A 26875-nucleotide genomic window follows, 5' to 3' on the forward strand; every position below is an offset into this window, starting at 1 on the left:
ATAGCATATGATATGCTGCATATTTGCCTTTTAAACTTTGATAGATCTTGACAAATTAACCTCCAAAGAAATTACTAGTTCATTTTTCCATCCTGTACACACTTCCCAGTACAGGGCCTTTTTAAACTTTTTTTTTTTTTTTTTTTTTTTTTTTAAGATTTTATTTATTTTTATTTTTTCCCCCCAAAGCCCCAGTGGATAGTTGTATGTCGTAGCTGCACATCCTTCTAGTTGCTGTATGCGGGACTCGGCCTCAGGATGAACGGAGAAGTGGTGCCTCGATGCGCACCTGGGATCCGAACCCGGGCCACCAGCATCGCAGCGCGCGCACTTAACCACCAAGCCACAGGGCCGGCCCTAAACTTCTTGATATTTGTCGAGCTAATAAGTAAAAAATGGTATCTCAGAAAAACCCAAAAAGCAAAAAAGCTATCTTGGTGGTTTTTTTTAATTGATGTGAAGGTCACATAACAAAATTAACCATTTAAAGAGAACAATTCAGCACCATTTAGTACATTTACAATTTGTGCAACCACCACCTCCATCTAGTCCCAGAACGTTTTCATCACGCCCAAAGGAAACTCCATTTACATTAAGCAGTTATTCCCCATCCCCACAGTCCCTGGCAACCCACCTTTCTTTCTGTCTGTGGATTTACCTCTTCTGGTAAATTTATAAATGGAATCATACAATATGTGACCTTTTGTATCATGTATGCTTCTTTCACTTGACATGATGTTTTTGAGGTTCATCTATGCTGTAGCATGTCAGTGTTTCATTCCTTTTTATGGCTGAATAATATTCTTTGTACGTATACCATAATTTGTTTATCTGTTATGGACATTTGGGTTTTTTTTTTTTTTTTTTTTTTTTTCCTGTCTTTTGGCTGTTATGAATAGTGCTGCTATGAATGTGTATGTACATGTATTTGAGCACCTGTTTTCAGTTCTCTTTCAGTATATACTTAGGAATGCAATTGCTGGGTGGTATGGTAATTGTTTGACTTTGTGAGGAAAAGTTAATTTTACTGAGTTTTAATTAGCTTTCCTTTTTTTTGAATGAGGTCAAACATTATTTTATAGTTACTAACTAATTTGTAGAGGATGGAAAGGTGGCTAAGATTATTTGTCAAGCTCTGTGCTGGGACTGAATTGATATGATTTCATATAATCCTCCTAACTACTTTGTTTTATTTTTAAAGAATTTTCTTTAATATTATATTCTTTTGAAATTTACTTTAAAAATTTTCATTATGGGAAACTTCACACATATAAAGTAGAGACATATATATATGACACACATAACAGTATAATGATCCCCATTTACCCATTACCTTACTTCAACAATTGTTAGTTGATGACTCTCTTTATCTTTACCTTTTTTTTTAATAATTTTATTTATTTATTTTCCCCCAAAGCCCCAGTGGATAGTTGTATGTCACAGCTGCACATCCTTCTAGTTGCTGTATGTGGGACGCGGCCTCAGCATGGCCGGAGAAGCAGTGCCTCGGTGCGCACCCGGGATCCGAACCCGGGCCGCCAGTAGCGGAGCGCACGCACTTAACCGCTAAGCCATGGGGCCGGCCCTATCTTTACCTTTATCTCTTTATCGTTCACTCCTCTCTACCTCACTTTGGATTATTTTGAAGCAAATCCCAAATATCATAAAATTTTACCTATGTATATTTCAGAATTTCTACAAGATAATGATTCTTTTTAAACGTAATTCCAATACAGTTATACTCACTCAAAATTAATAATAGTACCTTGATATTATGAAATCTCTAGTTATTTATTAATTTTTCATTAGATGATACATTCATATGGTTCAAAAAAATCTACAGATTCAAAAAGGTGTTCGCTGAAGTTTCGCTCCCACTCTCATTCCCGGTGTCCTAATTCTCTTTGCCTTTGGCAGCTACTACTGTTTTCTGTCCTTCCAGGAAGATTTAATGCCTGTACAGCAAATGCATAGAGACGTTAGCCCATATTTTAAAGAAGGTTAAGTGATGGAGCCAAGATTTGAATCTGGATTTCCCTGCCTCCAGTGTGTATTATGTTCTCTCATGCTGATCAGAATTTCCATCTTACTCATTATTGTGAGTAAAATGGGATTGGTGGAAATAGGAGTTGGGTAATTATTCAATTTCTTTTTTTTTTTTTTTTAAAGATTTTATTTATTTTATTTTTTCCCCCCAAAGCCCCAGTAGATAGTTGTATGTCATAGCTGCACATCCTTCTAGTTGCTCTATGTGGGACTCGGCCTCAGGATGGACGGAGAAGTGGTGCCTTGATGCGTGCCTGGGATCCGAACCCGGGCCACCAGCATTGCAGCACGCGCACTTAACCACCAAGCCACAGGGCCGGCCCTTCAATTTCTTTCTTTACAAAAAAAAAAGACTTCTTTCTTCCTGCCAGTGCATGTTTGTTACAGGAAAATCAAACTATAGATAAGTGGTTTTAAAAGAAGCATTTATATCTTCTCCTGCTCAGGAATAGACACAGTAAACACCTTGGTATATATCCTTCTGTTCTTCATGTGTATATTATGTGCATATTTTAAAGAAGAAAATTTTAAATTTTTAAACCAATACTGTTTAGTAATTTTTTTCTCTAACAAGTAAATTTAAACATCTTTTTTAAGTCACTTTATAAAGATGTATGTGTCATCTTTCTTAGCGTCTGTGTTGTAGTCCATCGTATAGGATATATTGTGTTTAATCAATTTACTATTAATGGCCATGTAGTTATCTCCATTTTTTGCTGTTATAGAAACCACATCAATGAACATCTTTGTATGGATATCTTTGTATATTTGATTGGTTACTTCCTGATGGGAAATTCCCAGAAATGAACCTTCTGGCTCAAAGAGATACAGATTTAAGACATAAAAGTTATTCAAATTTGTATTCCCACCAGTAAATATAAGAAAGCCTGTTTCCCTGCACCTGCTAAGATTGACCTTGTTTCTATAACTTAATTACTATTTTACCTTGGCTTGGCATTTCATTTTAAAGGGAAGCTCTGACTAGTTGCTGTCAGAATAAGAATCATTCCTATCACGCAGGTAAGGAGCAGGCTGTTTGTTGAGGGCTTTAGAGCTGATGTCTGTTTTGAAAATTCCCTCTTTTGTTCTCTCCTTGGCAGCGGCCCTTCTCAGCATCCCTGGCTTTGTTGAGCGGCTTTGCAAGCTTGCGACTCGAAAGGTGTCTGAGTCAACAGGCACAGCCAGCTTCCTTCAGGAGTTGGAGGAGTGGTACACGTGGCTAGACAATGCGTTGGTGCTGGATGCCCTGATGCGAGTGGCTAATGAGGAATCTGAGCACAGTCAAGGTACTTGGGATGGGTCTTCTGAGAGGTGGGAAGCTTTCCCTTGAGCTCCTGGATCCATTCTTGACCTCTTTTCCAAGGAGGATTAATTGAAGTTTGCTCAAAGTAGACTTTTCCTCAGGAAAGTCTTAGATCATGAATGTTAAGACATTTTTGATAGCTAGTGACAGAAACCTCTTTGAACTCCCTCAGAGTGGACCTGATTGCAGGGAGAAGGGACTGACTGGACCTGAGGGACTAACTGGAACCAGATAACCAGACTAACCAAGACTAACGATAACCAGAGCATTCTTAGGAACCCAGAGAGTTCGTTCTTTCTGTCTTCTACTTTCTATATGGTTCTTTAGTCCTCTCTCTGTCCTGATGAGTAGGCTGTCTAGTAAATGAGTAGACTCCTAATCTCAGCTCCAGCTTCCTGGTGAAGGACTCAGGCTCATCTTGGGTCAGATGCTCAACCCTGAAGCATTTGACTCTGGCTAACAGGATGGGGTTAGATTGTACAAACCCAGGATTTCTCACTGTAATCATGCAGATAAAAGTGAATGGAGGAGTTCTGTTTCCAGGATGGCAGTATGCAGAGCTCTGTGGACCTGCATCCCAGTGAAACTATAAACAAAACCTGTAAACAACAACAACAAAAACCATCCATGTAAATAAAGTCTGTGGAATTTGTTCTAAGAGCATACTACAAATAAAGAAACATTTCTTCAAGAAAATTTACTAAAATTCAGTGAGAGCAGTGAGAGTCTATGACATTGGAAGTTCTGCTTGATGGAATTTCCACTCCAGGCAGGTATGGCCAAAAAGGCAGGTGTGGCTCCCTCTCCCCTCAACTCCCAAACAAGGAATATGGTATCTCATTGAGGGGGCAGGCCACCAGCTTTTCTCATCCCCTCCAATTTTGAGTTGAAGAGGCCAAATTCTTGATGAGTATAGCCAAGAAGTCAGGGACTCCTTTCTTTTTTTTTTTTTTGTTTTTTTTTGTGAGGAGATCAGCCCTGAGCTAACATCCGCCAATCCTCCTCTTTTTTTGCTGAGGAAGACGGCCCTGGGCTAACATCTGTGCCCATCTTCCTCCACTTTATATGGGACGCCGCCACAGCATGGCTTGCCAAGCAGTGCGTCGGTGCGCGCCCGGGATCCGAACCAGCGAACCCCGGGCCGCCGCAGCGGAGCGCGCGCACTTAACCGCTTGCGCCACCGGGCCGGCCCCTCCTTTCTTTTTTTTACCCCAACTTTATTGAGATATAATTGATTTATAACATTGTGCACGTTTGAAGTGTATACCATGTTGATTTGATACATTTGTATACTGCAAAATGATTACCATCTTAGCATTAGTTAACACCTCCATCTTATCACATAATTATCATTTCTTTTTTGTGGTGAGAATATTTAAGATCTGCTCTCTTAGGGTCAGTGAGGTATTATTAGCTATAATCACCATGCTGTACGTTCGATCTCCAGAACTTGTTAATCTTATAACTGAAAGTTTGTACCCTTTGACTAATTATTTCTCCATTTTCCCCACCCTAACCCCTGGTAACCACCACTCTACTCTGTTTCTCTGAGTTTGGCTTTTTTAGATTCCATAAGTGAAATATACAGTATTTGTTTTTCTTTGTCTGACTTCACCTAATTCACTTATTTCACATAATGCCACGTGCTCCTTTCCTCCACCTACCTCCATACTAAACTTACAGTACAGAAGCTCTACGCCAGGCCCATCAGCCCAAGAATTCTATGGCCCCTATTGCCATTCCCCAGCTCACTTGTAGGACAGAAGTTCCATGCAGGGAGAGGCAAACTGAGAAGACTAGAGACTACCAATTCTGCTCAGAGTAGTGGCACTGAGATTTTGCCAGGAGGATAATAATAGGTAGGAACAGAAGGTAGGGAAGTTCATCCTAAGGGCACTCTCAAAAACAACGTAGGTTTTAGTGGTAAGCAAATAAAAGGAGGCCGTTAGCTCTTAAGTGAGCACAAAAAGCTAAACTATAGGCCAGGTAGTTCACCAGCAAGAACCAGGGAAACAGCTAAGAATAGCTCTTCTGAGGTCAAAACCAACCTCAGTCTGAAAAACTAATCCTGCCCTAATTTAATTGAATCAGACTTTGGAGCAATTTATGCCTCAAGGCATTGTCAAGAACAGGAGAGCATTCAGCCAGCCATTAGTGGAGCCTGACAGCTGAGTTTCATACCAGATAAGGCAGAAAGGTTAACAGAGATCATGTAAAGAGCCAAAGAGAGGCCTGTTAAAACACTGTCATCCAGGGAGACTGTGTACGTACACATGGCTGCGTTCTCTGAGGTGCTCACCAAAGGCCTCACCAGTACGTAGAGAAATAGACTTTCCTAAAATAGGCTAGCCAAGTCACTAAACAAATAAACTAAATAACAACAAGCCCTGAAGGAGAGGAAGGGGAGTCAGTATCCAGAGTTGCTACAGTATTTACCTAAAATGTCTGTTTTTTAGCAAAAATTATGACACATGCAAAGAAACAAAGTATGACCCACACACGGGAGAAAGCAGACAACAGAAGTTGCCTTTGAGAGAGCCCCAGATATCAGATTTAACAGAAACTTCAAAGCAGCCGTTATAAGTATAGTCAAAGAACTAAAGGAAACTATGCCCAAAGAAGTTATAAAGGAAGCTATGATGGTCAAATCAAAAATATCGGTAAAGAGGAGATATTAAAAAAGAATCTAATGAAAGTTCTAGAGCTAAAAAGTATAATAACTGGAATGAAAAATTCACTGAAAGGAGTAGGAAAAATATTCAAAGAAATAATGGCTGAAGACTTCCCTGAAGTTGAAGTTTGATGAAAAGCATTAATGTACACATCTGAGAAGCTCAAAGTACTGCAAGTAGTATAGACTCAGAAATTTACACCCAGACACATTATAATAAAAGTGCTGAAAGACAAAGAGAAAATCTTGAAAGTATCAAGAGAAAAACAACTTACCATGTTCAAGAGTGTTCCAGTAAGATTAATAGCTGACTTCTTATCAGAAATAATAGAAGCCAGAGGGCAGCAGGATGACATAGTCAAAGTGCTGAAAGAAAAAACTCAACCAAGAATTATATCCAGCAAAACTTTCTTTCAAAAATGAAGGTGAAATAAAGACATTTCTAAATAAACAAAAACTTAGAGAATTCACTGCTAACAGACTTGCCTTATGAGAAATACCACAGGAAGTTCTTCAGGCTGAAAGCAAGTGACCTCAGAACCTAATTCCAATCCACACGAAGAAATAGCATCAGTAAAGGTAATTATATAATTATAAAAGACAGTATAAATGCATATTTCTTCTCCTTTTCTTAACTAATTTAAAAAGCACTTGTGTAAAGCTGTATGTTTGTAATCATGTTGTTGAACCTGTAACATATAGAAATGTAATATTTAATAATGACAACACAAAGAAAGTGGATGGGGCCAAAGTTTTAGAGGAGTAAGGAAATTATACCAGATAGTAACTCAAATCGACAGGAATCAATGAAGAGAACCAAAATGGTAAATGAGAGGATCAATAAAATAAACTCTATAAATATTGTTCTCCATTCTTTTCTCAGCTTCTTTAACAGACATAAAATTATGTAAAGTAATAATTATAACATTGTAGTGTATAGCAATATATACAATGTATTGTACAATATGTTGTATTGTTGGGTTGTTAGCATATGTAGATGTAGTATACATAAATAATAGCACAAAAAGGGGGAAGAGGGTATAGAGCAATATAGGAGCTCTGGAATTAAGTTAGTATAAATCTGAGAAAGATTCTCTCAAGATGTATATGGCAAGCCCTATAGCAACTGCTGTGAAAGTAACTTTAAAAATATGGTGAGAATGTCATTAAAGGAATTATAATGTTATACTAGAAAATATTCACTTAATGCAAAAGAAGGCATTAAAGGAGAAATAGAGGAATTAAAAACTACATGAGATATATAGAAGACAAAAAGTAAAAAGGCAAAAGCAAGTCCAACTTTGTCAGTAATGTCAATAATAACATTAAATGTGAATGGGTTACACAATTCATTCAAAAAACAGATTGTCATATTGGATTTTTAAAAAATCCAATTATATGCTGCATACAGGAGACACACTCTCTATTCAAAGATAGAAATAGGTTGAAAGTAAAGTGTAGGAAAAGATATATCACGCAAAGAGCAACCATAAGAAAGCTGGAGTGGCTGTACTAAAAGAGACTTGAAAACAAATGCTATCAGGGCCAGCCCGGTGGCGTAGCGGTTAAGTTCACGAAGCACTCCACTGTGGCGGCCCGGGGTTCACAGGTTTGGATTGTGGGTGTGGACAGACACTCCACTTGTCAAGCCATGGTGTGGCAGCGTCCCATATAAAGCAGAGGAAGATTGGCACAGATGTTAGCCCAGGGCCAATCTTCCTCAGCAAAAAGAGGAGGATTGGCAACAGATGTTAGCTCAGGGCTAATCTTCCTCACAAAAATAAATAAATAAATAAAAATAAAACAAATGCTATCAGAGATAAGAAGGGACATTTTGTAATAATGAAAGGGTGAATCTGTCAAGAAGGTACAACAGTTATAAACATATATGCATCTAACAACAGAGCCAAAAAGAAATAAATGAAGCAAAAACTAACAGATTTGAAGAGAGAAATAAACATTTCAATAATAATAGTTGGAGACTTAAATACCCCACTTTCAATAATAGATAGAACAACTATACAGAAGATCAACAAGGAAATAGAAGACTTGAACAACACTGTAAACCAACTAGACTTAACAGATATATATAGAACATTCTACTCAACAACTGCAGAATTTACTTCTTCTCTAGTGCACATGGAATGTTCTCCAGGATAGTCCATATGCTAGGCCATAAAAAATCCTCAGTAGAGTTAAAAGGGTTAAAATTTTACAAACTGTGTACTCCAGTCACAGTAGAGAGATATTAGAAATTAATAGCAGAAAGAAATTTGGGAAATGCACAAATATGTGGAAATTAAATAACCAGTGGTTCAAAGACGAAAATCACAAAGGAAATGAGGAGATACTTTGAGACAAATGAAAATGAAGACACAACATACCAAACTTATGGAAATCAGCTAAAGCATGCTTAGAAATTTATAGCTATAAATGCCTACATTAAAAAAGATCTCAAGTCACTAACCTAACCTTTCACTGTATGTCATTGAAAAAAGAAGAAACTATATTTCCAAAGCAAGCAGGTGGAAAGAAAGAATAATATTGGAGTGCAAATTAATGAAATAGAGAATAGAAAAGCAATAGAGAAAATCCACAAAACCAAAAGTTGGTGATTTGAAAAGATCAACAAAACTGACAAACCTTTACATACATTGACCAAGCAAAAAAGAGACGAGTCAAATTACTAAAATTAGGAACAAAAGAGAGAGTACATTACAAGCAACCTTACAAAGATAAAAAGGACTCTAAGGACCATTTCTTATGAATATAGATGCAAAAATCCTCAACAAAATACTAGCAGACCACATACAGCACCATACAAGGACTATATACCTGACCAAGTATATATATACGTGACTAAGTGGGATTTATGCAAGGTTGGTTCAATATATGAAAATCGATTAATGTAATACACCACATCAATGGAACAAAGGACGAAAATGTACATGATTGTTTCAATAGATGCAGAAAAGTATTAGATAAAATCCAATACCCCTTCATGATAAAAACATTCCAACTAGGCATAGAAAGGAACTTCCTCAACCTGTTAAAGGGCATCTACAAAAAACCCACAGCTAACATACTTGATGCCAAAGACTGAAAGCTCTTCCCTCACTAAGATTAGGAACAAGACAAGGATGTCTGCCCCTGCCACTTCTATTCAACATTGTACTGGAGATTCTGGCTAGGCAATTAGGCAAGAAAAAGAAATAAAAGGCATCCAGATTAGGAAGAAGTAAAACTATCTCTATACACAGATGGCATGATCTTACATAGAGAAAAACCTAAGGAATCCATTAAAAAACCACTAATAAACAAGTTCAACAAAGTTTCAGGATGTAAGATCAATGTACAAAATTCAGTTGTATTTCTATACAGCAGCAATGAACAAACCAAAAATGAAATTAAGAAAACCATTTTCAGTTATAAGAACATCAAAAAGAATAAAATACTGAGGGATAAATTTAACAAAGAAATGCAAAACTTGTACTCTGAAAATTATAAAACATCATTATTATTGAAAGAAATTAAAGAGGACATAAATAAATGTAAAGACATCTCATGTTCATGGATCAGAAGACTTAGTATTGTTAAGGTAGCAATACTCCACATCTTGATCTACACATCTGTCTACAGATTCAGTACAATCTCGCAAAATCCCATCTGGTTTCTTTACAGAAATGGACTTGCTGGTCCTAAAATTCACATGGAAATGCAAGGGACCCAGAATAGCCGAGACAATCTTGAAAAAGAAGAACAACGTTGGAGCACTCACACTTCCTAATTTTAGAACTTACTACAAAGCTGCAGTAATTAAGACAGTGTGCTGGTGGCATAAGGAGAGACATACAATGAAATAAATTGAGAGTTCAGAAATAAACTCTCACTTACATGGTCAATTGATTTGCAACAAGAGTGCCAAGACCTTTCAATTGGGGAAATAATAGTCTTTTCAACAAATGGTGCTGGGACCATTTGGTATCTACATGCAAAAGAATGTAGTTGGACTCCCCCTCACCCCCCATCACATCATATATAAAAATGAATGCAAAAGGATCAAAGACCTAAACGTAAGAAGTAAACCTATAAAACCCTTAGAAGAAAACATAGGGGTAAATCTTTATGACCTTGGATTTGGCATTGGTTTCTCAGATGATACCTGAAGCACAGGCAACCAAATTAAAAACAGATGAGTTGGACTTTATTAAAATTAAAACCTTTTGTGCTTCAAAAAACATCATCAAGAAAATGAAATGCGGGCCGGCCCTGTGGCTTAGCGGTTAAGTGTGCGCGCTCCGCTGCTGGCGGCCCGGGTTCGGATCCCGGGTGGGCATCGATGCACCACTTCTCCGGCCACGATGAGGCCGCGTCCCACATACAGCAACTAGAAGGATGTGCAACTATGACATACAACTATCTACTGGGGCTTTGGGGAAATAAAATAAAAGAAAAGAAAATGAAAGGACAACCCACAGAATGGGAGAACATTTTTTCAAATCATATATCTAATAAGAGACTTGAATCTAAAATATATAAAGAACACGTCCTACAGGTCAATAATAAAAAGACAACCCATTTCAAATTATGGGCAAAGGATCTGAATAGACATTTCTCCAAAGAAGATGTACAAATAGCCAATAAACACATGAAAAGATGCTCAACATCATTAGCCATCAGGGAAATGAAAATCCAAACCATAATCGGATACCACTTCACACCCATTATGATGTTTATCATTGAAAAGACAGATGATAACAAGTGTCGGCGAGGTTGAGGAGAAATCAGAACCCTCATTCCCTGTTGGTGGACGTGAAAAAAGGTGCAGTCACTTTGGAAAACAGTCTGGCAATTTTCAAACAGTTCCCCAAAAGTTAAACATAGAGTTACCATATGACCCAGAAATTCCACTCCTAGGTATATATCCCAAAGAAATGAAAATGTTTATACAAAAACTTACACACGAATGTTCATAGCAACAGATTTATAATTATTGAGGAAACAACCCAAGTGTCTATCATCTGATGAATGGATAACAGAATGTAGTATATTCATACAATAGAATATTATTCAGCAATTTAACAAATGAAATACTGTTATACGCTACAACCTGGATGAATCTTGAAAACATTGTGCTAAGTGAACGAAGCCAGACACAAAAGACCACATATTGTATGATTCCGTTTATATGAAATGTCCTGAATACACAATTCCGGAGAGACAGAAAGCCATTTAGTGGATGCCTAGACTGAGGAGTTTGGTGGGAAATGGCGAGTGGCTGCTAATGAGTACAGGATTTCTTTTTGGAGTGATGAAAATGCTATAAAATTAATTGTGATGGTGACTGCACAACTCTGTGAATATACTAAGAAGCATTGAATTGTACACTTTAAATGGGTGAATTGTATGATATGTGAATTACAGCTCAAAGCTATTTTTTTAAAAAAACGAATGAGTATGTCCCAGAGTGCGGTACAGACATATGGAGGGTGGTGACCACTTTAATCAGTTCTGGGAACTGAAGAGTTTTGGAGGGAAGAGCAGACCTCTTAAACTAGTTTTCCCATCCTCCTCCTTGGGAATTACCTTGTTGCTAACCTCTGGCTATTGCTTTGAGAACTGTGTTTCTTGAAAATATTTATCCCAGAGTTTCTTGTCAGGCCTGTGCAAACCAGGCACCAAAATTGGCAGTGACTTGGGGAAGAGTCCGAGCTGCCTGTATCTCTCTTTCTCCATAGATGTTTGTACTGAGGAGGGCTTGTGTGCCATACCCTGCACCTGCTTCTTCTATAGACAATCTCTCCTGCAGTGGCCCCCAGAACCCCCTGAGCTAGGTGATGAGGACGCCGAGGCCCTCGATGCCACACAGCAAGTGTGCAGCAGAGGCAGGATTCTACATGATAGCTCTTCAGATTCTCTCCACAAATCAGTTGACTCTTAAATTGTTCTGGAAGCTGGGCCAAGGAATCCCAACATGGAAATTGAGTAATTATGATTTTTCTCCCAACGTACAGGAAAGTATATGTTTTTTGAGGTAGAATTTTCTCAATTAGATTTTCTCCAGTAAATTTTTCTTAAGTCTTTGCCCAGTGCCACTTTAGTTTCATTAAGAGCTTGCAAACTAAGAAGAAAACAAGTAGCAAGCAAGCATTGGCAGAAAAACACAGCATTAGTTTTTTACTTCTATTTAACATATACTTACATGTTGCTTACATGTGCCAGTCATTATTTTAAGCACTTTTCAATATATTAAATCCTTTAATCTTTGTAACATGGGTAAGAGATAGGTACTATTGCCGTTATTCCTATTTTACAGATGAGAATGGATACTGAAGCATAGCAACATCAGCAAATTTACCCAAGGCCACCCAGCTAGCGAATGGTAGAGCTGGGGTTCAGACCCAGCAGTCTGGCTCCAGAGCCTGTACTCTTAACAACTGCCACGGTGCCTCTCAGTCATGGTTCATTCAGCAGCTGGACTCCTTCCAGGGTTGTGATTTTATATTAGTGACATAACATGGCTGGAAAAAATAGTTCCAAGTCTGTAGGGTGGGGTAAGTTAGGTTCTTATGTCATGATATCACCATGACCTCTGCAAGCACCCTGCCTAAATAGATTTGATAACCACTGCTCTGTACCAGGTAGTTTTTCTGGCCTTTGCAAAAGGCCTCTAGGGCAATAATTCCAATAGGAGCTAGAAAGGACCTTAGTAGTTACTGATTCATCCTTTTACCTTAAAAATGGGGAAAACTAAGGGGAAGTAACTCCTGAGGTCTCCTGACTCTGACCAGTGCCCTTTTAAAATAATAAGGACCTAAGAGTGAGACTTCTCAAAAATCAGGTACTGGGCTTTTCTTGTGTTCTCATTCACTCCTCACAGTCACCCTGGCCATCTACTCTACTACTACTGTTACTCCCATTATACAGAGCAGCCTAAGGCCTAGTGAGGAGGTGACTTGCCCAGTGTCACACAGCCGGCTAGTTATAATTCCAGAGCCCTCAGTCTTCATCACTTTGCTCTGCCACCTTCCCAGCAGTATGCTGCACTGTGGCCCACCTGCCTCACTGTAACTTTTTTAACGTGGTAGTACAATAATAAAATGGTTTACCTAAAGCCCAAAACACGATGCCTGGCACATATCAAGTGTCTCATAAATGTTACTTAGCAGCTGCTGTTGTTACTAATGAAATTGGGTAAAATGAAAATCTGCCAGTAGATATGTTCATCTGTATCACTAATAGCAATCGTGATGCCCAGCCTACCTTAGAAAGTTGAACCTTAGAAAACTTTAGATGGGTCTTCTTTGAAAAACGGGGGAAAACATCTTCAGAAAGGATCCCTCTCAGTCTTTCAGCAGTGCCTTCTCCTGGAATCTAGGCAGAGGGACCAAGTACTCAGAGTCCTTTGTGACCTAAAGAGTGTTGGACACAATTTCTGCTAGATATCTGGGCACTTTCTGGGGTGGGGTGGGGTGGGGGGTGAGGTCTGATGGTAGCAGGAGAAAACAATATGGGGAGAAGGACTGGATCATGTTATTGCATGTGCTGTGTTAGAATATTTTTAAAGTTGATGAGAAAGAATAAAACTTTTTTTTACTGAGGTATAATTGACATACAACATTATATTAGTTCCAGATGTACAACATAATGATTCAATATTTGTGTAAATATTGAATCTAGTAAGTCTAGTTAACAGTAAGTCTAGTTAACATCTATCACCATATGTAGTTAAAGAATTTTTTTTTTCCTTCTGATGTGCGGAGTCAGTTTTTCTAACTTTCTAAGTTTGCCTGGCCCCTGAGGGCCTGAAGGGAGTTTTGTGGCTTTCAAAGACTCTGTCACGGGCTTAGGGCCCAGTCTAATGGCTCTGTTACCTCAAGTCTGTTCAGAGCAGGTTTGAGGGGGAGAAACATGTTTCCTCACAAGAAGTGACTCAACCCTTTCTCCTGGTGGCTGTCTCAGCCTCCATTGTGTTCCCTCCTCCAGGGGCTTCTGAGGAGAATGGCCTGCCTCACACTTCAACAAGGACCCAGCTGCCTCAGTCAATGAAGATTATGCATGAGATCATGTACAAACTGGAAGTGCTCTATGTCCTCTGCGTGCTGCTGATGGGGCGTCAGCGAAACCAGGTGGGCCCCTCCCCCATGTCTCAGAACAGGGATAGTCCGGAGCAAATGCTTCCTGGGTGCTTTTGGTGTATTCCATTAGGCCGCCTCTCAGAATGGCTGTCTCTCTAGCCCTGCAAGCGCAGGGGTTGTTTTCCTTATCCCTGTTTTACACATCAGGAAACCAGTCTGATTCCAGAGCTTGTAGTCTTTCCACTGTACCTTGCTGTGGGCATCATTTCTAGGCATAGCATTGGTGCCCAGGGCAGGAGTGGGGAGCTTAGGTATGTTACCTGACCTTGTTATTTGTTTATTTATTTATTTATTGGTGAGGTAGATTCACCCTGGGCTAACATCTGTTGCCAGTATTCCTCTTTTTTTTTTTTTTTTTTGGCTTTGAGGAAGATTAGCCCTGAATTAACACCTGTGCCAATCTTCCTCTGTTTTTTGTATGTGGGATGCCTCCACAGCATGACTGAGGAGCAGGGTAGTTCTGCACCCAGGATCCAAACCCAGGCCACTAAAGCAGAGCATGTAGAACTTTAACCACTCAGCCACAGGGCCAGCCCCAACTGTTTTCTTTTCTTTTCTTTCTTTTTTTTTTTTTTTTTGGTGAGGAAGATTAGCCCTGAGGTAACTTCTGTCGCCAATCCTCCTCTTTTTGCTGAGGACAGTCGGCCCTGGGCTAACATCATGCCCATCTTCATCTACTTTGTATGTGGGACGCCTGCCACAGCATGGCTTGATAAGCAGTTGCATAGGTCTGTGCCTGGGATCCGAACCTGCGAACCCTGAGCCACCGATGCAGAGCACATGAACTTAACCACTATGCCACTGGGCTGGCCCCTACCTGACCTTGTTAATGTGAAGAACAGAGGGTCAGTGTCTGGCAAGATGACTGCCCTGTAGATGCACTGGAGGAGTTGCCAATCTAATGGGGGCCTAGGGTGGTGGGCCAGAGCCCAGATCTATGTCAAGTTTTGAAAACTAGGCAGCTACAGGGGGCCTCCAGGTGTGCTGGAGTTCCCTGAGCCTTGAAGCAGTTCCAGGAGGGAGGGGCAAGGGCCCATAACCTACAAAAGGAGAAGGAGGGCTTTAGAAGTATGCAGCACTCCTATTCAAGATAGACGAGAAGTAGCCCTCTCCTGGAACTAGGCATGAGGGGAGAGGATAATTAAGGAGAGGGGGTGTTAGGAGCTCAGCGGTCCTTAAGCACCTGTTGGAGTGAGACACTGGACTCTCACAAGAGCTCTGTGTGAGATAGGTGCAATTATCCCTATTTTACAAGTGAGGAGCAATTTTAGATAGAGTAGCCAGGGAAAAGACTCACTGAAAAGATGACATCTGGCATGGCAGTGTCCTGAAGAAAGTGAGGGAGTCAGGCATGCCCATCCCTGAGACAACCTACCAGGTAGAGGGAGCAAACTCCTGAGGTGAGAGTGTGCCTGGTGGGTTGGTGGAACAGTAAGGCAGCTGGGGGGATGGACTGGAACAAGCAGGAAGGAGAGGAGGGCTGAAGGGTTGCAGGGAGCCAGATCCCATCAGGCTTTTATGGGCCATTTGAAGGACCTTTTACTCTGAGTGAAATGGGGAGTCATCCCTCTGGCTGCTGTGTGAAAGAGATGATAGTGGCTAGGACCAGCATGTTGGTGGTGGGAGTGGTGAGAAGTGCTTGCATTCTGGATATATTTGCAGGTAGAAGAGGTAGGATTTGCTGATAGTTTGGATGGGGCATAAGAGAGGAGTTAAGGATAACTTCCTTAACTCCTTCCAAGGTTTTTGGCCTGAGCAGGTGGGGGCATGGATTTGCGATTTATTGAGATGCTTAAGACTGGCCAGTAAGGAATGGAGGGGAAGGCTTAGGGAGGAAGGTGAGGAGTTCAGTTTGAACAAGTTAGGGTCGAGGTGTCTGTTAGAATTGGCACTTGGATTACTTGCACCTGGAATTAGGGGAGAGGTCAGGGCTGGAGATATAACTTTGGGGGTCGTCAGCATATGATTGGTGTTTAAAACCAGGACACTGGATGAGATCACACCCTGATGTCCACAGCGTTGGGGCTCCTTCCTTCAATGTGGTATATATTTGTTATAATAAATAATAGTTGTGGTATCTTACACGTGTTGAGTATTTTTACTTTTTTGAGGCACTTTCACGGTTATTCATATTTGAATTTTTGGGTATTTGGTAAGTTATACAATAGGTGGTGACCCCCGTCTCCCCTCACTTGGTGCTTGAGAAAACTAAGGTACAAAAAGGGCTGTGCTCTCAGTCTCCAAGCATCGGTAGAGCCAAGATTTAAACTCTGCTGCCCTGGTTCTTCTTTTTGTCCCCTCACGACAGTTCCCTGCTCCCTGAACCTTCCTGTTAACCAAGTTGCTACAAGTCATTGTGTTCTTTAGTTAAACAGTGATTATAGCCGCTGCTTCCTTGGGAGGGACACTGGACGGCCTCAGAATCCTGCCCAACTGAGAACCAGTGTTATGCTGGCACGTCCTGATTTGCACAGTCTGCATTTACTGAGTTCCTGCTGTGTGCCAGGCACTGTGGGGACATGGATTCGCAGACCTGCCTAGACTGAGGTAGCAAGGGGGAGGGTTTCCCTGGCTGGGCCTCACAGAAAGCTTCTCCTTGAAGTGGCCTTATTAGCGTGCATTTTGGCCAAGTTCTGTGACCAGTCTTGGCAAAATTGAAATCACTAGACTGGAAACGCTCCACAAATGTCATAAGTTCCGTGCCTCTGGTGCTAATGAAAATAATCAATACAGCGGTCACTTTTTTTCCAGTGGTTTCTGTAAGTCAGGCGCTGTGCTTCCTCCACATTACCTCATTGAGTCCTTTCAACAGCTTCATTATCCCTCATTTTCCATCAGGGGACTCAGGCTCAAAGAAGAACATTGCCCAGAGTCACAGTTTTGTCAAATTCTAGTCTCCTGAGATAAATGTATGCCTGTGGTGGGCTGGAAGGGGGCAGGCTTTAGGGTCAGAACACCTGAGTTAGGGTGACATTTCCACCACTGCCTTGCCCAAGTCGGTCCTGCTGAACTTCTCTTTCCCCTTGTAAAATGGGAGTTAATAAGCACTGGTGCTGTGCTCAGGACTTTACATATATTTTCTGACTTGGTCCTTACAACAGCCCTGAGAAGAGGTAGTAATAGCTTTGTTTTATGTTATGTAAAAAAATCATTTTTTACTAGATAAATAATTCACATAGCTCTATATTAAAAGGTATAAATAAGTATCAATGAAGCCTTTCACCCATCTGATCCTGAACATTCTGGTTCTTCCATGAAGCATCTAATTTTAACAGTTATTAATGTATCCTTCTAGAGACATTTTATGCTTGTAAAAGCAAGTATATTCCTCTTGTTTTTTTAACACAATTAGTAATATAGCATATATACACTTGCTTTCTTAATATTATATCCTAGTGAGTGTTCGGTTCACTACATGAAAAGACCTTGATTCTTTTTTACTGGTGCCTTATGTCCCATTGAATGAATGCACCATATTTTATGCAACTAATCCATTGATGGAAGTATATGTTATATCTATTTTTAATAATTTTATTTATTTTTTTCCCCCAAAGCCCCAGTAGATAGTTGCATGTCATAGCTGTACATCCTTCCAGCAGCTGCATGTGGGACTCGGCCTCAGCATGGCCGGAGAAGCGGTGCGTCGGCGCGCGCCCGGGATCCGAACCCGGGCTGCCAGCAACGGAGTGCGCACACTCAACCGCTAAGCCATGGGGCCAGCCCGGTTATATCTATTTTTTTGGTATTACAGATAATGCTGCCATGAGTAACTTTGTATGTATATCATTTAGTATTTATATGGATCTGTCTGAGAATAAATGCCTAAATGTAGAATTGCTGGTCAAAAGGAATATGCATTTGTGATTTTTAGAGATATTGCCAAACTGTCCTCCTTCTACAAGTAGTACCAATATGACCTCCCACCAGCAGAATGAGTGTGCCCGAAGGCCCAGCTCATCAACACACTATTATAAAACTTCTCCTTCTTTGCCAGTTTGAAAAACTGAAAAATTGGGTGTGATCTGAATTTCTCTCAGTATTATAAGTGAGGCTGAGCACTTTCCATATATCAAAGAACCTTTTATATTTTCCTGTCTCTGTCTTGTCTATATCTTTTGCCCATTTTTTCTGTAGGGTTGGTCTTTTTAAGAGATTCGTAGGATTCCTTATAGAGGAAATTAGCTTTTTGCCTGTGACGTGAGATTGCCAATATGTTCTCCATTTGTCATATTTGACTTGTGATTTTGCTTATTGTGAGTTTTGCCATGGAGAATTTTAAAAGGTTTATGTGGTTGAATTCAACAATCTTCCCTTTTAGCTTCTAGGTTTAGTATAACACTTTAGAAAGTCTTTCTCACTGTTTGATAATTTTTTAAAAAAAATCTTCACATAGATTTTTCTAGGATCTTTAGGGTTTCATTTTTAGGGAATGAGCTAGAAAGGTTAAGGATTTTAAGATTGCAAAGTTCGTACGTGGTGGAGCTGAGAGTCAAACCAGGGCTATCTGATTCCAAAACTCATGTTCTTAAAAGAGGACCTGCTGTTCAGTGTGACTCCTAGGATTGTTGTGAGGATTAATGAGCAGAGTTTAAAAGTATATTTGTACATAATGGGAGTGGTGGTGAGGAGCAGAATAAGTGTGGATGTTTTCTTTAAACTCAACAATCCCTACTGACTGTTGCTGTCTTCGTCCTAAAGGTTGTTATTGTACGTGCTGAGCATGAGGCTTTGATAGATCTTTGCAGCACATTTGTCTTAATGTTTTTGCCTTTGTGCCCCATCCAGGTTCACAGAATGATCGCAGAGTTCAAGCTGATCCCCGGGCTCAATAATTTGTTTGACAAGCTGATTTGGAGGAAGCATTCAGCATCTGCCCTTGTCCTCCACGGTCACAACCAGAACTGTGACTGTAGCCCGGTGAGCAAGGGATCCCAGCAACAGATGGGCTTTACTTGCCAGGAGTAGTTGTTTCAAGACCTGCTGTTGACCCTTTGAAATCTCCTTCTTTGAGAGTAGAGCAAAAACTGAAAGTCATAGCCTCTATAATCCCGTAATTGGAAGCTGCCTTGGGGAAGGATCTGACCCACCCCTCTACCTGTGCAGAAATCCCGTTTGAGGTCCTCCAGCCAGCTTCCCCTTGTACACCTCCGGGATGGGGAGCTCACTTCCCCCCAAGCAGGGCCACTCCATTACCTACCAGCAAGTTTTTCCTCATTCTGTGCTCTACCCCATTGTAATATATACCCACTGATACTAGTTTTGCCTTCTAGAACCACGCACTGCCCATAGTCTGCATCCAGAAAGGGCTTTAGGATGCTTGCTTTTTTTATGGGGTCAAAGGCTCACCTCTACCTGGTTTCTGTCACCGGGCCTTAGAGAGAGCACTGAGCTGGGAGTCAGGAGGCCTGTTGTGCCACTCGGCTTGTTGGGAGGGCTTGAACAAGTCACTGAATCTCTGAGCCTCTGTTTCTTGCAGAAGGAAGATCACCTTCCTTTGCCTGCTGGCCTCATGGGCCACGCGGAGGCTCAGGGCCCAGTGCCGTGGGTCCTCCCTGGTCTCTGCTCTACCTTCTGAGGACTTTCCTCAGTGCCTTATCTTCCAGGTTACTGTGTTTCTTTTTGGTCTGTCACATTTGCCTTTCAGCCCGTTCATTTGAGTTTTTAATTTCAAGTGAATATATTCCGCATTTCTAGGCATTCTGTCTGGCTCTTTGTCAAAAACTACTTGGTCTTTAGTCATTATGTTAATGTTTTGTTTTTCTGTTGCATTTTATCTCTTTAACATACTTTTTTATGGTCTTTTTTGGATTGCTCATGGGGTACTAATACTTGTATTTGAGTCTTCAGACTCAACTTGGGGTGGAGTGTTGCCTCGTGTTTTGTAATGTTTATGGAGAGGTGACCTTCGGGAGGCTTGTTTTCCCTGAGTACCTGTGGAGCCTGGGCCCTTGAAGTGTTTCTTCACATCGCTTTGCTTTTGTTTGCCAGGTACTTCGGGGGCTAGAGTGTCCCAGGGCAAGTTTTCATGCTGAGGGTCTTGGCCCTACTGCTCTGGCAATGTGAGCCCAGGGTCCTTCTCCTCCTTGGGGCTCCCCTCTACCACCAGCAGCACACTGGCAGAGACAGGCTTCTTTGCCAGCTCTCTGGGCTGGTTGGTGGGGTTTTTCTAACCGTTTTTTAACCAAATGTGTAGGCTCCCCAGGCTTTGCACGGGCCCAAGGTTCTGTCTGGTCCCTGCAGGGCACTAAAACCCAAGCCCTGGTGTGAATAAGTCTCGTTTTCACTTCTCCACCCCGTCTGAAGCTGCCGACCTTCAGCTTTTGTGCTCGTTGCTCGGAACTTGGTGCTTTTTCATTTCTGATTCCTATGGATTTTCGTTTTTTTCTTATGAACTTAGCCTCACATTTAAAAGAATTTCAGTTATTTTTTATCCAGTACGTTGGTGTGACTGTAGCAGGACGAGTCCACATTAGCTTAATCTGCTGTTGGCCAGATGTGGAAGTCAACAGGGTTTTCTGACTAAAGAAAAGTCCTCATTGTACATGAGGACAGAGGCTCAGAGAAGCAAAATGACATGCCCAGGCTCTTAGCAGAGCATTTTGTGTTCTTTTGGAACATTGTGACTATGGTTTTAACATCAAGGATGCACATGTATTTTAGGACATCACCTTGAAGATACAGTTTTTGAGGCTTCTCCAGAGTTTCAGCGACCACCACGAGTAAGTACAAGCTGTCCCTGGAAGGAGAGTTGTTGCACTGTCTTCTCTCCTGTCTTTGTCCCATCGCTGGCGTCAGCTCAGGAGGAGGACCTGGGAACCATGAGAGCTGCTGTTACCTCAGTGTTACTGTGTGTGGCTGCCCTTCCTTTATGCTGGGCACTATGCTGAGCTTTCCCTTAGCCCTCACAGCCACCCTAGGAAGTGAGTCCGGAGGTTCTTGGCCCCTTAATACCCTTGGAGTCAATACATCTCTGAACAGTCTGCCCCTCTGAACCAGGAGCAGACAGTTTGGCTATTCACGGGGGCCAGAAGGAACCTCAGATGGGCAAAGTGGACTGAGTATTTGCTTATTGAGATGGAATATGCTTTACCTGCACAAGGAGATGTGCTCTCTTCCATTTTTCTTGAACACATTCTGCCCTCTCAATTTTTATTTTTCAGCCTTTGATAGAGAATGGGTAGGAGAATGATTCTCTGCTATGAGGAAAACAGAACAGGGGAGGGGTGAATGGCAGCTGACCCTTGACCTTGGCATTTGGGAGGCAGTGTGGTGGGGACCTTGGTGAGCTGGAACATACAGGCAGGCACTGCTCAGCTTTTGCCAACTGTTGGTGTACCAGAAACTGGGCCCACTGTTGCATGGCTTCTGGGTTTTTCCCCCAAGGAAGCCAGAAATTAAGATTTATGTGAAAAGTCCTGATTGTTAAATGTTAGCTTAGGGCCGGCCCCGTGGCTTGGCGGTTAAGTGCGCGTGCTGTGCTGCCGGCGGCCCGGGTTCGGATCCCGGGTGCGCACCGACGCACCGCTCCTCTGGCCATGCTGGGGCCGCGTCCCACATGCGGCGGCTAGAAGGATGTGCAGCTATGACAGACAACTGTCTGCTGGGGCTTTGGGGGAAAAATAAATAAATAAAATCTTTAAAAAATAAATAAATAAATAAATAAATAAATGTTAGCTTATACAATGTTTCAAAAGAATTTAAACTAACAGAACATGCCTGAGGACAAATGTGGCCCCAGGGGCCTTGACTTTGCAACTTGCATCTGAATCATACTGATCGTGTTGACCATGTCTTTGAGAGGTTCTCTGTCTGAAGGCCTTAAACTCCAGGAAGTATGTGAACTCTCTGAAAAGCACCAATGTGGGGGCCGGCCCCGTGGCTTAGCGGTTAAGTGCGCGCGCTCCGCTGCTGGCAGCCAGGGTTCAGATCCAGGTGTGCACCGACGCACTGCTTCTCCAGCCATGCTGAGGCCGCATCCCACATACAGCAACTAGAAGGATGTGCAACTATGACGTACAACTATCTACTGGGGCTTTGGGGAGAAAAAAAGGAGGAGGATTGGCAACAGATGTTAGCTCAGAGCCCATCCTCCTCAGCCAAAAAAAAAGAAGAGGATTAGCATGGATGTTAGCTCAGGGCTGATCTTCCTCACAAAAAAAAAAAACAAAAAAAACACACCAGTGTGTTCAGGATGTGTACTTTTTTCCCTGAGGAAGTGGGTCCCTAGCTTTCATCAGACTCTGAAATCTGAGCACTTACACGTGCCAGGCACTGTGCAAGGCTCTGGGGAGACAGTGATGAATAAAATCAGCCATGAACCCAGTTCTCATGAAGGGTACAGTTCTGGCAGGGAGAGGGACATTAATCAGAGAATTACACCATTGAATGTATAGTGACAAATGGAGATAGTATTGGGGAGGAAAAGAGCCTGGTTCTGTGAGAGATCATTTGATAGTGGTCCTGACCTGGCTAGCGAGCGGTCAGGAGCTCTTCCCTGCAGAAGTAACTTGTCAGCAGAGACCTGAAGTGTCTGAAGCAGTAAATTGTGATGAAAGGGAAGAGTGAGAGGGTGTGTGTTCTAGCTAGAAGCCATGGTGTATGCAGAGGCCCCTGTAGGAGGGAGCACGGTGTGCTCAGGAAGGCCACTGTAGCCAATGATGCGAGTGAGGGGGGCTTGGCTCAGGGTGAGGCTGCAAAGGTGGTTGGTGGCCTGGCCGCAGGGCCTGTGGGTCATGTCCACTGGCTTGGATTTTATATTCTGAAGCGTTACAAAACTGGGAGTGTTGGGCCTGGCCCCGTGGCTGAGTGATTCAAGTTCCGCATGCTCCGCTTCAGCAGCCTGAGTTCATGGGTTCGGATCCTGGGCTTGGACCTACTCCACTCAGCAGCCATACTGTGGCGGTGTCCCACATACAAAGTGGAGGAAGATTGGCACAGATGTTAGCACAGGGCTAATCTTCCTCAGCAAAAAAAAAAAAAAAAAAAAAAAACTGTTTTTAACAGGGGAGTGACATGATCAGATTCCCGTGGTCTGAAGATCACTCTGAGTGCTGTGTATGGAATCAGTTCCTGCGGGGAGACCATTTGGGAAGTTGATTCTGTCCACATGACTCAGGTGATGACAGGCTTGGACGTGAAAGATGAAGGAGAGAGTGTCACAGCCAACTCAGGCCTCCTGGTGGGAATGCTGGAATAGGATCAGGTTTGAAAAGTAAAATGATGAGTTTGGTTTGGACATCATTGAGTTGAAAGTGCCTTTGAGAAATCAAGAAATCAAGAAATGTTCAGTGGCAAAAGAAAGGTCTGGAGATGCTCAGGGAAGGGGCTTTTGGTGACTGTGGCAGGCATAGGGTGGAGGTTGAGGCCTGTCGCCCAAGAGCCCTTGTGCCCTCCTGCAGAATGCTGGCTCTAGGGTAAGCAGTGATGGGGAAGGGTCCCTGGGGGATTCTCAGGTTCCTTCCACAGGAATGGGCAGGGAACTAGCCCAGTGCTGACCCGGCAGTCCTGGTTCTTGCCCTTTAGCCCCTCCAAACCATTTATTTCAGGAACAAATACCTGTTGCTCAACAACCAGGAGCTGAACGAACTCAGTGCCATCTCTCTCAAGGCCAACATCCCCGAGGTGGAAGCGGTCCTCAACACTGACAGGTGAGTGTGGACATGATGCAGCTTTGGCCCACAGCCCACCTTGCTGCCTGCATGCCCAGGGCTCACCTATGGGTGCAGTGGGTGCACGCAGGTGTGTGTACTTGTCCTTTCTCACTTGTGTGTAGCTACAAGGTCCTGAGGGCTCCTGTGTGTCAGGCACTATCCTCACGTCACCTACATTATCTCATTGGAGCCCCACAGCAGTCTTAAGAGGGAAGTGCCATCATCACCGCCACTTCACAAGTGGGGGAGCAGGGGCTCGGAGAGGGCACCTGCCAAAGGTCATATGTGCCCTGCCCCTCCCTTGTACATTCACCTTTGCTGACATGCTCCTTTCTTGCCCTCTGCCAAGTCCCGTTAGCTGGGTTATGCTTGCCTCACCTTCGGGAGAAGGGCAGGGAGGTCACAGGCCCATGGGGGTCAGGGCAGTGACGACTATATCTGGCAGCAAGAGTCATAATTCCCCAGGGTGTTTTTTTGGTTTTTTTTTAAAGGCAGCAGAACTCTTTGTTCAAGTGAAATCATGTCCTAACATCTGTAGTGAAAACCTACCCCAATGTCTGTAGTGGATGAAAGTAGAGCTGTTTTATTTGAAGAGGGAGTTTAAGGGCCCAGAACCCCTGCCTGCTTGGCCCTCTCTCCCCCGTGACGCAGCCTGAGTCATTTCCTCATCTAGACCAGGAAGCTGAGGCCCAGAGGCATGGGTGCTTGTCCAAGGCCAGCTGGAGCTGAACCTGGGGCCCGGGGTACTCCCTCCTTCACCTTGTTAGCACAGACTTCGCCCTATTTGGTAGACTCTGTCTTGGTGTTTCAAACTCACTTTTGGTGTAAACAGCCCTCCCTTCAACAGTTCTGAGCCTTGTCTGACTCCAGATGCGTTTCTGGCCTCTGATCACTTGCCAGTGGGTCTGAGAAGGGAAAGCTAGCCTGAGATATGGTGTGAATGCACTTAGCTATTCAGTTCTAAGATGTAGGAGTCTTTGGGGTGCTCCGGACCCAGGTAGAACAGGAAGACATCCTGCAGGCTTGGAAATGTCCCCACGTTTTTTTACCCACCTAAGCCAGCAGACAGACCCAGCCCCAGGACCCCAAGATAACAGCCCTTAGGCCAGGTGGAACTTGGCCCCTGTTAGCCTCTCATATCTGCCACCAGTGTCCCTGTCTGTTTTATTTCAGGAGTTTGGTGTGTGATGGGAAGAGGGGCTTGTTAACTCGTCTGTTACAGGTCATGAAGAAGGAGCCAGCTGAGTCATCTTTCAGGTGGGTCTGGGGACAGGCACTTGCTGATCTGGAGGGGCCCAGCAGCCAACTGTTTCTCAAGTGGTTAGAAATACCTCCTTTAGGGGCTGTCCTGGTGGCACAGTGGTTCAGTTAGGCATGCTCCGCTTCAGTGGCCTGGGGTCGCAGGTTCAGATCCCGGCTGTGAACCTAGACCGCTCATCAAGCCATGCTATGGTGGCGTCCCACGTACAAAAATAAAGGAACATGGGCACAGATGTTAGCTCAGGGCCACTCTTCCTCAAGCAAAAAGAGGAAGATTGGCAACAGGTGTTAGCTCAGAGCCAGTCTTGCCCACACACACAAGAAAGAAATCTCCTTTAGTCACCAACTCCCACCCTGGATGTCTGGTTACTGGGGGGCAAGGGGTTTGGCTACTGTCTCCCCTTTTGTTGACTCAGCAGGTATGTAGGAGCTTCTGCTGTGCCAACAGCGTATTTCAAGAATTGAACAAGCATTCCGCAAGCACCTACTCTGTGCTGGCGCTAGACAGGTAGAAGAAAAATAGGAGATCTAGTCGCTGCCCATGTGGAGTTCCTGGGTTGCGGGAAACAAGCATGAAAAGAAACCTGTTTCAATGCAGTATGAAAAGGAATGGAGCCAGGACCTGCCCCGGGAGCTGTAGGAGCAAAGGAACGCCCCTTTCCCAGCCGGGGGCTGGTGGGGTGGGCATGGACAGGGAGGGCTTCTCAGAGTTCCTTAAGCTCATCTAAAATGAGTCTTGAAGTGTGAACAGGAGTAGCGGGTAAGGGAGGCATTCTCTCAGGGCCAGGTATGAGCTGTCAGTAAGCTCTGTGCCCAAATGTGCCCATGGCAATTCAGCCTGCCTTGTGCAGACTGCCCCCACTCATGACTCCCACCTCTGCCCTCTGGGCCCACTCAGTCAACATCAGCCACCTCTTTAGGACAGCTCATCAGAAGTGAACTCAGTGGCCCGTCCACACACGTCCATCAGGTTCCTTCATGCATTCCTGGCCCCTCTCTTCATATCCTCCTGTTATGAAGGGGCAAAGCCTAGAGTACATTTTCACATGTGTCTCACCAGGGCCAGCCCTTTGATCCTAGATGCCACCTTCTTCGAGACACAACTTCTTCCAGACAGAACCAAATAGAGGATTATTCCCCACTGAGCTGTCAGCTCCGTGAGGAGGGGGACTTGCTGTGTCCCCAGTGCCTAACACGAGGCCTGATGCCTGGCTGATGTTCAGTAAGCGTCTGTTGAATAGAAAAGGCAGCAAACGTGGGTGAATGGAACATGGGCCAGAAGAGGGCAGTCCTAGCCACCTGGGCCAGGGGTCAACATTTGGGTCGCAGGTTTTGGCAAGCCCGAGCTGTGGAGAGTTTCCTCCGAGGGACCACCTCCTATGCTGACCAGATGTTCCTGCTGAAGCGAGGCCTTCTGGAGGTAACGGCCTGGAGGAGCCAGGGTGTTGGGTGTCCCATTCTTCCCGCAGCCCCATGCATTGTTTTCCTGTCCTGAGACCTAGACACCTGGTCAGAAGCAGACCAGATCTCTTTGTTTTAAAATGCCAATGCAGATTGCCCTGGTGTTTCCCCTGAATTTCCAACTCTGGGTTCCCCCGCGGGTGCGGAGGGACCTAGAGGGTGGCCGTGGAGGAGTGTAGGAGTCTGTAGAGTTACGCAGCAAAGCCTTTTAACCTTGAGGATATTTTGCCGCTGACTAAAAGTTAATTTCCCTTTATTAAAAAACGGCCTTCAGGGTGGGCCCGGTGGCGCAGCAGTTAAGTGCGCACACTCTGCTTTGGCGGCCTGGGGTTCGCGTGTTCGGATC

The 26875-nt window shown here is 43.2% G+C and overlaps 1 protein-coding gene across 3 annotated transcripts in view; it reads left to right on the plus strand.

Moving 5' to 3' along the window:
• TRPC4AP (transient receptor potential cation channel subfamily C member 4 associated protein) overlaps positions 1 to 26875 on the plus strand; it is a 78544-nt gene that overhangs the window by 47048 nt on the left and 4621 nt on the right. For 2 of the 3 annotated variants that reach the window (XM_014787515.2, XM_004430489.2), the window contains exons 8-14: positions 3147 to 3332; positions 13983 to 14149; positions 18944 to 19075; positions 20819 to 20877; positions 23704 to 23805; positions 24982 to 25065; positions 26398 to 26488. In XM_014787515.2, the coding sequence (XP_014643001.1) occupies positions 3147 to 3332; positions 13983 to 14149; positions 18944 to 19075; positions 20819 to 20877; positions 23704 to 23805; positions 24982 to 25065; positions 26398 to 26488 (821 nt within the window). The remainder of the gene's footprint in view (positions 1 to 3146; positions 3333 to 13982; positions 14150 to 18943; positions 19076 to 20818; positions 20878 to 23703; positions 23806 to 24981; positions 25066 to 26397; positions 26489 to 26875) is intronic. The other variant, XM_004430491.2, reaches the window with a different exon arrangement.

The sequence above is a fragment of the Ceratotherium simum genome, chromosome 21 (assembly GCF_057802395.1).
Source record: "Ceratotherium simum simum isolate JZ-2026a chromosome 21, ASM5780239v1, whole genome shotgun sequence".
NCBI lineage: Eukaryota > Metazoa > Chordata > Mammalia > Perissodactyla > Rhinocerotidae > Ceratotherium > Ceratotherium simum.